This window comes from Microtus ochrogaster, chromosome 2 (assembly GCF_000317375.1).
Source record: "Microtus ochrogaster isolate Prairie Vole_2 chromosome 2, MicOch1.0, whole genome shotgun sequence".
NCBI classification, from domain to species: Eukaryota; Metazoa; Chordata; class Mammalia; order Rodentia; family Cricetidae; genus Microtus; species Microtus ochrogaster.
In genome coordinates, this window is record NC_022010.1 from 69969688 (window position 1) to 69981045 (window position 11358).

Sequence of the window (11358 nt, forward strand, 5' to 3'; positions counted from 1 at the left end):
CGCCTTGGCTGGGCCCAGAGCCGGCTCCTCGCGGTAGTGGCCGCAGCTCGGGAAGCTCGGGGGCGCGGGGTCCTCGCCGAACCTGCGAGCAGCGGCGGCGGCGGGCGCTGCGGGGGACAAGCGACAGGTTAGAGAATTGCACTCAGGAGGAAGTCGTCCTTTCAGAGACACATCAATCCTCTGCTCTGAGCCGTGGGCGTCCTTGGCCTTGCACAGAGACGCAGGCGCCCTCAATCATGTACAACCTCGCGAGGTCCTCCTCGCTTATGCACAGAGCCACACATGCCCTCACCCGTGCAGAGCCACAGGTTCCTCCTCCGTCACACACAGAGCCACACTAACCCCTCCCCGAACCCCTGTCATGCACAGAGTCCTCCTTCTCTGCCAGTGCCACCCCTTGTACACGCCAGGCCAGCGCAGTGCAATCAGGAGACGCTACTGGAAACGTGCTGGGAGCTTTAAGAGGACCAGGTCGGATTCGTCCTCAGTAACACACATAATGCAACAGGGGCCACACGGAGCTAGTGGGCACCTTGCTGGGCAGCAGCAGAAGCTAAGCAGGGTCCTCTTCACAGTGCCCAGTCTGCCAGGTTTGCTGATTCCTCCAGGTGGGTAGGGTGGGGTGGGACGGGGTGTTAACGGCCCTGTGCCGTTTAGTGGGTCCATAATTGAAAGTAGTAACCAAATGCCCATTCCAGTAACTCCCCGAGCTTTCCCATGAGGCCTTTGTTTTCTTTTAATACCAAAAGACTGGGAAGTTGGTCACAAATTGCTTCAAATTAGCGCCTTTGGTCTCCCTCCCCCTTCTGTTCATCTAATCAAGTAGATGGCCCCAACCATTCTGTGTGTTATATCATTAGCCAGTCCTCGGATACAAAGAATAATAAGTCTGGCTCACACGGATGTTTACAAGGCCCTTGATTTTTTCTTTCCTTGAATGTTAAGGACCCTTGCACTGATGAGTACTGGGGATTCAGTCATTCCAAGCGAGGGATCAGACTAGCCATGTATTGTCGGGCACCTGGAGTGTGCTAAGTAGGCTCACTACGTAGACTGTGGTCCCATTTTACAGAGAGAAAGATGGAGGCTTGAAGAGTCCTTGTTAATTTTTCTGTGTTCATGGCTTGTGCCCCCAAGACCAGGAATTTCTACTTTTGTTTTCTGTAATTTGAAAACTGATTTAGGAAGAGAACCAGTGTTTCTGCCATTAATGCTGAGATACAATGAAAAGCATCTCAGGGACCGAGTTGGAGAGTTGAGAAACATGGGAGCTGGCTTGGAAAAATCATTTTTGTCTCCCTGTGGGAGCGTGAACACTGGACACTCACTTTCCCTTATTGCTCTTTATTTGGTGTTCTTGGGACATGTGACCCCGTAACCCAGTCATCTCTCACTCCTGTGAAACCATGATTGGCAACAGGAAGCAAGGTAATCCCTACTTAGAAACAGAAAAAGCCAAAGTTTGCCCAAAGCACGAGAATTCTTTTACCATCCACCACCCACTGCTGCCCATGCTGTCCCCTCCCCTCCCCCTCATGCAAATGGGACCCACCTTCATAGTTTGGCACAAGTCCATGCCGGGCAGCATTTACGGGAGGCTCAGGAAGGTTTTTAGCTGGCGATGGGCTGCTGGGCACTAGGGGGTTGGCATGATGCCATTGGCATTCGCTGCTGGCTGGCAACGTGCTCAGGAAAAAGCGTGCCACCTCACACGGGGATCCTTGGGGCTGCCCGAACTTGGCGGGCAAGGCTGGCTTCTTGCTGCTGAAGACGTGAGAGTCCAAAGGGAAGTGTCCATAATGGTAGGAGAAGGGGAGGCTGTAGGGTGGCCCGTATAAAAGGTCGCTGCCTTCTGAATGGAGCTGCTGTTCTGGGGGAACCGGAGCATTTGTGGGGGGACTAGTTCTCCAGTTTCCCGCCTGGCCACACTCCAGTTTGTCCATTTGGAACGAGCTGTATTGCTGCGTGGCAAAGAGAGAGGCCTTCAGGGGGGCTGCGTGCAAGCTACCCACAAGACCGGATCTTGGGGGCCCAGCCCCATGACCCCGGTGTTACTGTGAGGTCCCTGAGGGTGAAGATCCTATGCTTCAACATGGCCATACACCAGAATCCTGTGGACACTTGCCACTTCCCAGAGCTCACCAGATGTTCATTCTGAAGCCAAACGAGGTAGCACACACCTATCCTAGCTATTGGGGAATGGAACCGAGGATCACCTGAGGCAGGAGTTCAAATCCAGCCCCGTCAACATAGTGAGACCCCCCACCTCCAAAACAAAACATAAAGGTTCTATAGCCCATGTGTTCTCCTGGTTAGCTGTTTGTTTTGTTTTCCATTCTTGACAATTTACCTAGGGATGTTGCTATCTGAAGGTGTCACTACCATGTGGTCAAAACATCCCTCAGGGACCTCTTCTTGCTCTGCAGGGACACCCCTGAACAGAGGTTCACAGTTCACATCCAGGTGTCCTGGGTCCCCAGATAGCTGCCATCTTGCCCCGTGTGCATGTTACCTGTGGAGGGTAAGGGTTGGTTCTCAGCTTCGTCTTCATCTTCGCATGTTTGGGCTTAGCTGATTTCCTAGTTTCTTGTGAGGTAGACAAGGCGGTTCTCCAGGAGTCCTGAGACTTAGACGTGGATGCCTGGTCCAGAGACAGCTGGAGTTCCTTGTATTCGATATCCCTGGAAAAAACAAGAGTGGGCAAGTCACAGAGAGCAGGTCCCCTAGGCAACCTCATCCTCAAGGCCCAGTGCATTCTTCTCTGGGGCTGGATGTGCGTGATGCTGGACAGAAGGACACATCGTCCTGACCAAAGCCACCAGCAGCTCCGGTGTGGTGGCCCAGAGTGTGCTGAGCAGGGATAGAATGACAAGAATGATAGAAAGTGACATTCTTTCTCCAAACCCATTCAGCCCAGACTCCTTTCCCAAAGGGTAGTCATGCTAAGAAGGTCAAGGTAAAGGGTAGCAACCCAGTGACCCCAACGACCCTTATGGGTCTGTGTATCTGGGACCCAGCTGCTCTCTGTTGAGTGCTCCAGAAGCCTGGGGGGGGGTGAGCCTGTGGGGATCCGGCTCCTAACCTCACCCACTTTTGCATGAACTCATGTCCAGCCTGCAGAACCAGCTCGGCAAAGGCACATTCCCAGAGGGAGAGTTGCTGCAGAACGCTGCCGTACCTGGCTAGCATAATGAGGGGCAGGGGCGTTCTGTCCTGGGTGGCTTTGCCAGCTCATCCTTCTAAACCAGGAAGTAACCTGGTGGTCATCTGCGAAAGACCCTAGAGTCTGAATCCTCAGTGGTTAGGACAGACTAAGGCTGTGGATGTAAAGAGTGAGAGACAGGGGCAGGGTGTCCCAGGAAGGTGTGCCTATGACTTCTAGTGGCTTTATCCTCATCTGCATCACTTGGTAGCCCATGCCTATAACCCCAGCACTTGGGAGGCTGAGGGGGAGGATCATGAGATTGAGGCTAGCCTGGACTAATGACAAGACTCTATTTTTTAAAAAAAAAATCTGTTAAATTCAGGTCTTTCAGGGACCAAATACCCACCATCATTGGGAAGAGAGTGTTTGGAAAGACAGCGAAGTGGGGATAGAGTCTGCTCCTAACGGCAGAAGCACAGATGCGCATGCCTGACGCAGGACATGAACACTCTCCTCTCCTGGACCCCTGTTTTGAGCTCTGTATCCTGACAGGGCTCCCTTGTCATCATTGCCACCACTCCCCGCTATAATGGTTGGGACTGCCCAAGTGACTGGGTTATTCCAGCAAGACAAAAGGGACACGAAGAGTCTTAGAAGGCAAGAGGAGCAGGAGATGACACCTTCGGAGCGGTGTGACAAGGGACAAGGGAGAGAGCAAGGAGAGAAACAAATAGGGCTGACTTACGTGAGGACATAATTGACACTCACGATGCAGTGGGGCCGGGAGGAACGGCTGTTGTGAACCACGGTGGCATAGCTCTGCACCCACACCCAGCCGCCCAGCTTGGACAGCAGCCGGTAGTATTTGGTGGTGACCTGGCCCTTCACAAGCACTGCAAGAACAAGGTGACATGAATCCTGGGAGCTTCTGAAGGTCCTGCCCTGCCCCCCTGACTCAGAGCCTTCTAGGGCAAGGGACTTTGAAAACTTGATGAAGTGGGCAAACTTACTCCTCACAAACATGGCATGCACACACAGACACATATACACACACACAATGCACACACACAATGTGCACACACACATAAGCACACACATGCACAGACACACACACGCTCACACGTATGCACACATGCACGAGCAAAGGAATGTCACCTATAACTTTGCAGACTCTCTAGAGCAGTCCCTCCCCTCTTGTTAAGAGCCCTGATTTAACAGTCACTGCTTTCATGGGAGAAGAAAGCCCCCAGACATCACCAGTATCTGCAGAGTGGTAAAATCCGATTAGCTTTTTAGTACCCAAAATGCCCTAATTATGTTTTAATCCCTGAAACCTTTAATGGGCAGAGAAACTACATTGCTTAAACAGAACGCTAATTTCAGCGCATTTAACCAAGTGTCGGATTGGTGCTGACAGTTGCCATCTGTCCCGACGCGTGTGTTCACAGGGAACCTGTTCCCTCTCCAGTGCTGTTTACGTTTTCTTCCCAATTACCCGTTTTCCGTGGGCTGTTAATTTCCTGTGTTGCTCATGTAAGAAAGCCCTCTGCTTAGTGACATAGCTCCCGAAAATTGGGCCCATGAGCCCACCATCTATGCATGGGTGCAAAGGCTGGGCAGCTGAACAGTTCCCCCAAAGCCTCTGTGCGCCCATAAACCGTGACTCCCCCTTGCAGCCCTTGAGTAGGCAGATGGAGGAAAGTCCAGAAGGGAAGGAAAGTGCCAGAAGCTGTGGGTGGGCAGTGGAGGGGAGAAAGCTGAGCAGAGGCATAGCAGCTACTTCATCCCCAGCTCCAGAACATTCCTGCGTCTCACAGCAGGGCTGATCCGGGGTCCCGACTTGGAAACCACCCGGACAGAGACAAGGGGGCTCAGGCTGTGATGGTGGGGGCTAGCTGCCACTAAAGGGCCACACAGCACAACATGGTGTGTATCTGACACAAACTCATTCCTCACATAGCTCTACTAGCAGACACCCCCGTCTACCCATCACTCCTCAGGCTCTCTGATGCTCATGATGAGTCTGTGTCAGCCGCTGGACAACTATTTCAACGCATTTCGATGCATTGGAGAAATGCTGCGGATTGATAGTCAAGAGATTGTCAGTCTTGCATATCAAAGGCAATACAATCTCTGTAATGATTTGGCTCTTAAAATATCTAGGATAAACTGTCCCTGTTTTAGCCAGGCAGGTATAGTACCTCACCTGTAATTCCAGCATGTGGGAGATGAAGTTGGAGGATCGTCTTAGGTCTGAGGCTAGCCTGGACTACAGAGTGAACTCCAGACTAACTACACTGTGAGAACCAGTCTCAACAAACAGACAAACACATAGACAGACACACATCCACATGCATATGTACACACACACACACATGCACACACACACAAACACCCCTCATGAATACAGAGAGACTTCACAGTTGTAATACAAACACTTAGACCTAAAAGCAATGCCATGGAAGGGTATATACAAACTGCATGTTGTAGTGTGAATGTAATTGGCCCCCATAAGCTCATAGGGAGTGGCACTATTAGGTGTGCCTTTGTTGTGGTAGCTGTGACTTTATTGGAGGAAGTGTGTCACTGGGGGCGGGGCTTTCAGGTCTTGGCTATGCTCAAGAATAAACATAAAAGGACAAAATGAGCAAATGCTCAACTCGTGAATTCAAGGGTGGGGCACCCAGCAAGTTCTCAAAAGGAAATGAATGCCACATGGTTCTGTCTATGTGAGCCACCCATGACAGGCAAGTCCACAGGGCCAGAACCCATGGGTCACTGTGGGCTGTAGAGGAGGAAGGGGCAGGATAGAAGCCATAGAGCAGGCACTTCTGTAGAGTGTGGCAGTGTTCTAGGGTGACATATATACTGTGGCCCTTCTAAAATCCACTGGAAACAAAACGTCAGACTTTGTGTTATGTGACTTTTGGCAAGCAATGCCAGCTGATCTGTGGTGAAGGCCTGTCAAAGGGCTCATGCAGGATGACTCAGGGAACTTTCTAGAAAGCATGCTCATGGAAGCCACACACTTCACTTCTAGGGATGGGGTTTGTGGGAAATATGCATGATATAAATAGACCAGTGGGCAATAAGATCCCCTGCAATCTTGTTTCAAATTCAAGAAGTTCTGAGGAGGGGGCTCCTGTGCTCGAGGGGCAAGGTTAAGAAAACTGCAGAGGACAAATCACTGAAGAGACTGATCTGTCACACTGCAGAAAATGCACACAACACACGAGAAAATGAAAGACTCAGACCTGAGATAATATAATCCTAACTGTAAAGATGGATTTACACACATGCGCACTCAAATTCATTGTGCTTGGGCTGGAGAGATGACTCCATAGTTAAGAGCGTCAAGTGCTCTCCTAGAGGACCCGGGTTCAATTTTCAGCACCCACATGGCAGCTCACAACTGCCTGTAACTACAGTTCCAGGGGAAGGATCTAACACCCTCGCACAGACATACATGCAGGCAAAACACCAATGCACATAAAATAAAATAAAAACAAAAAACCCTCATCGTGCTCTACTAAGCAGGCTGCTGCAGAGTCTCTGTCTACACTGTGTGGAGATGCGTCACTGCGATTGGTTCATACAGAGCTGGACAGTCAATAGCTGGGCAGGACAGATAGGAAGGATTTCCAGGGAGACCAGGGGAGAGGAGGAGCAATCTAGTCATGTGAATTACACCAGGGAGATGCCAATGAGTCAGGGAGGGAGTCGGACATACAGAATGAAAGAAAAGGGGAAAGTCACGTGGTAGAATGTAGACTAATAGAAGCAGGTGAATTTAAGTTATAAGAGCTGGTGGGGACAAGACTAAGGTACCATGAATAGGAAGTCTCCTTGTCATTGTCTGTGAGCTGGTGGCCCAAAGGAAAATACAACTACATCAGCCCGTGCCTCAGTTTCCTCCTTTGTAGAATAACCACAGTCACTAACATAGTTGCGAAGACTATCCCATTCCTGCAAGGGAACAGTGGCAGGCAGATGGGACTCCGCACACATGAATTCTTATCTAACTGGTAAGCTGGCAGGGACTCATCGTTTTCTCCTTCCTAGCAAGTACGAACAAAGAAGGGGTTCAAGTTTTCTAACCAGAATGAAACATCAGATGTTTTATTCTGGTTTTTTGTTTTAACATGGGAAACCATTATGTATAAAGAGGTTGGGAAGCAGAAATCTAATATACTCGAGGCCCCAATGCCTTTACGAATATCTGCAGAGATGCATATCTCTTGATGTAATCTCAAAATGTAATCTTGCCAGGTTACAGTTGTCCGTCTGACCTTCCTGTGCAACTGCCTCCTCTCTGACCATGGGTGACAGCCTTCCCTCTCAACCAGCCCGGCTGCCTGACAGCCATCCCACCTGCTCTTCTCTGCCCAGGTTTAATTCTGGCTTCTGAGCAGATTTTCTTGGCCATTATGAGATCCACGCTTCAGAACATGGATGAGGCAGTAGAGTAGGTGCGTTTATGGTACTTCAATGGCCTCATCTACTTTCCCCAACTCCATGACATCATGGCAGGTGACCTCCTTATGAAACGGGGCTTTCCTACCACATTACAAACAGGCCTGCGAGTACAGCTGACGTAGTTTCACAGTGGTGTCAAAAACCGTCCCTGCTACAGGCTGAACTGTGTCATCCAACTGTAAGGTGAAACTCTCACCCCTGCACCACAGAACACACTGTCTGGAGACAGTGCCCTTACACAGGTCAACACAGTGGCAGGAGGTTACCCTGGTCCATCATACCCGGCGTGTTTATAAGATAGTGGGACCATGAGAACGCACACAGAGAGCTGACTACACGAGAGCTCGGGGCAGAGGCTAACCATGCCAGGAGGAGAGGCCTCAGGAGTAGCCACTGCTGACCCCTTGAGTTCAGACTCCAGCCTCACACTGTGGAGAAATGAATGCCTCTTTTGCAGCTACCTGGGCTGTGGTGGTTTGCTGTGGCAGCCCTGTGAAGCTCATCCCCAGAAGGATCCAAACATCATGAAGCAGACAGGTCCTCAAGAAACAAGAAGCCAGGTCGCTTCTGTAGCGTTCTAGGGAGCCAAGCAGCATCTAGACACTTCTATGGGAGGCGAGAAGGCAGCTTAGGTATCAGGCCAGGGTGGGGGTGGGGAACCCGGCACCTTCCATTTTCCCTGGAGCAGGAGCCTGGCTGTGGGAATGGCTGGTGAGGATGGTCTGTTAGTCAGCATGGACTGCAGATAGAGAAGGTGACAGGGCCCCAGGGAAAGGTGTCACTCCTGCATATAAGAGACCTTAGATGATCAGAACCCAGCTGACAAGGAGAGGAGGAGCCTGAGGAGGGACTGAGAAGTTGGCTTTGGTGCGGCTGGCAGCCACTTCCAGCTGCGGGCACCTGCTCTCCCATGCTTAAGCAAAGCCCACTCTGTCCAGACACGGAATGAGTCAGGGGTTCATGTCACTCACAAGCAATTCTCAGCCAAGAACGGCCGGAGCTGTGCACTCTTTCCTCTTTCACCCCATTAGCTCTGAGGTGGGGGCCTCGCACTGGCTCCCAGAGCACCCCAGGATGAGAGCCCTGACAGCAGCAAGTGGGGTTCTCTATACTTTCCTTTTTGAGACAAGGTCTCATGTATCCCAAGCTGGTCTCAAACTCTATACAGATAAGGGTGCCTCTTTGCCAGGTGTGGTGGAGCACGCCTTTCATCCCAGCATTCAGAGGTAGAGGCAGCAGATCTCTGTGAGCTGGAAGCCAGCCTGGTCTACAGAGTGAGTTCCAGGGCAGCCAGAACTACACAGTAAGACCCAGTCTCACAATCACTAGACAGACAGACAGACAGACAGATAGATATAGATAAATGATAGATAGACAATAGATAGATGATAGATAGATAGACAATAGATAGATGATAGATAGACAGATAGATTGATGATGATGATAGATAGATAGATGATAGACGATAGATGGATAAGTGATAGATGATAGCTAGATAGATTGATATTGATGATAGATAGATAGATAGATAGATAGATAGATAGATAGATAGATGATAGATAAATAGATAGACAGACAGACAGACAGACAGACAGACAGACAGATAGAGGATGCCTCGTACTTCTGATTCTAATGGAATGGAACCTAGGGTCTGTGAGTCTGGGTTTCCTGCAGATGACTCCCTGTCAGAGTTCCCTTAGGTCCTGGCAATATATTGAGACAGCAAACTTCCCATGAGACCTCTGGCTTTCACACCCGTATATACACATGTGCATGTATACCTTCACATACATACACAAACATCACACACACACACATACACACACACACACACACACACACACACACACACTGTCCTAACCCCACATCTCTGTGTGCTGAGGGTCGTGGCAGGTCTCCCTATGGACTTGAAGAGAGAAAAACAACCCTGGTCACACTGCATAGCCAAGGGGACAGTGGCCACTGGATCTGCCAGCCACCTCCAAGGATGCCAGCAAATGTCCTCTAACATCTCTTAGCTGGTCCAGAACAAACAAGCACCTGGGACATAAACCCAGGCTACACATAGAAGCCTCCATTTTGCCCAATCATCTGTATCTGGCTGAATACCCTGGGACTTGCTATAGGCCTGATGGGGCTAGACCTTAGGAGGATAAAACATTTCACTCCACCCAAATTATTCTCTAGATTCCTGAGGAAAAGTGCCACGTCTTCCTTCCTTCCTTCCTTCCTTCCTTCCTTCCTTCCTTCCTTCCTTCCTTCTTTCTTTCTTTTTGGTTTTTTGACACAGGGTTTCTCTGAAGCAGTCCTAGCTGTCCTGGAACTTTTTGTAGACCAGGCTGACCTTGAACTGACAGAGATTCTCCTGCCTCTGCCTCTCAAATGCTGGGATTAAAAGTATGTGCCACTATTGCCTGGTGACAAACCCTGAAGTCCACAGACGGCCTCCACGGGCAAATCAAATCCTGCTGGCTCACTTGAGAGGCTGATCCCCCTTACGATAGAACATCCCAGTGGGGTGAGACCTGGCAGCGGAACTCTGCAGAGGTTTGGCTGTCAGCTCTGCCTATCCGACCACAGACAAGTGGATGACCCTCTCTGAACTTCATCATTCTTAAAGGTAAAACGAAGGTGACGGGCATAAGATATCCCTCCCGGGTTGCAAGTCTATTTAACGTCTTCATCCAGCACCAGGCCGTACATAGCAAGGGCTCCGCACTGTACTAATGCTGCTGGTATTCACAACCAGAGTACAGAGTCCATCGTTAGCTGGGCCCCCAAGCTCATAATCTGGAACCCATGCCACTGGGGTCTGGCATTGTCACTGAGATCATGTCTGTGGGTAGTAGGGAACAGGCAGCAGGGCCATCATTAGCAAGGGGCAAAGGAAGTCACCCTGTGCTTCATGAGTGACTCCTATGCCTGCCCCAAGCAATAGGTATGTCCCCTCCCTGTCCTTGATGCCTCCACCCTGGCCAGCCGCCCCTGGCCCAGGGACGCGATACTCACGGAGGTGGTGCGCGTAGCGGAGGTGGAAGGTGTCACAGCCGTGAACATGATGGTACAGCGTCTTTTCGATCAGGTCCTGTGGCTCGTAGCCTGTAAGCTCTGTCACCCTGTGGAAGGATGGAGGCTCCATGAGTCAAGCAGCTCCTCGGCCCCTTCCTTTAAACCGGTGCTTGCTTTGCCAACTAATCAAGTGTGAAGAGGCCCAGGGGTGGGGATGTTGGTTTTGGAATGAAATATTTTTACAGGAAGGAAGTCTTTGAACTCTAGCTCAGAGTAGGATGTAGAACAGTGAGCAAGAGTGTTCTGGAACCAAGGGCTACAAGCCTGTTTGTGATGACTTAGCAACTGGACCTCTCTTGAGCCTTGACTGTCTGTGGGCGCCCAGGGAATGCTTTGACCCAAACATTGAAATAAGCCGTGTGCTGGGAGAGCCACTCTGGGGTCCTGTTGGGGCAGTCCTTCATGAACCTGTTTTGTTCTATATGTGAAAGAATGCATGCAAGCCCCCGCAATCTCTGCATCTCTGTCTTCCACTTCTGGGGTTATAGACTGCACCGCCATGCATGGCTTTGTACATGCCTCCTGAGTATCTGAACCCGGGCTGTCAGGGACACAGTTACATGCTGACAGCACACACTTTGTCCACGGAACCATCTCCCTGGCTCCTTTACTTGTTTAATTCTATAACTATAATGCTGACTGTGCATGATTTAGTGGCATTCACAACA

At 50.4% G+C, this 11358-nt stretch overlaps 1 protein-coding gene across 1 annotated transcript in view; it reads right to left on the bottom strand.

The window, feature by feature from the left end:
• The window catches only part of Sim2 (SIM bHLH transcription factor 2), a 40107-nt gene that overhangs the window by 323 nt on the left and 28426 nt on the right, over nucleotides 1-11358 (bottom strand). The window contains 5 exon segments of the mRNA XM_026788301.1: nucleotides 1-107; nucleotides 1553-1961; nucleotides 2513-2681; nucleotides 3891-4038; nucleotides 10631-10737. Of these exon segments, the coding sequence (XP_026644102.1) occupies nucleotides 1-107; nucleotides 1553-1961; nucleotides 2513-2681; nucleotides 3891-4038; nucleotides 10631-10737 (940 nt within the window).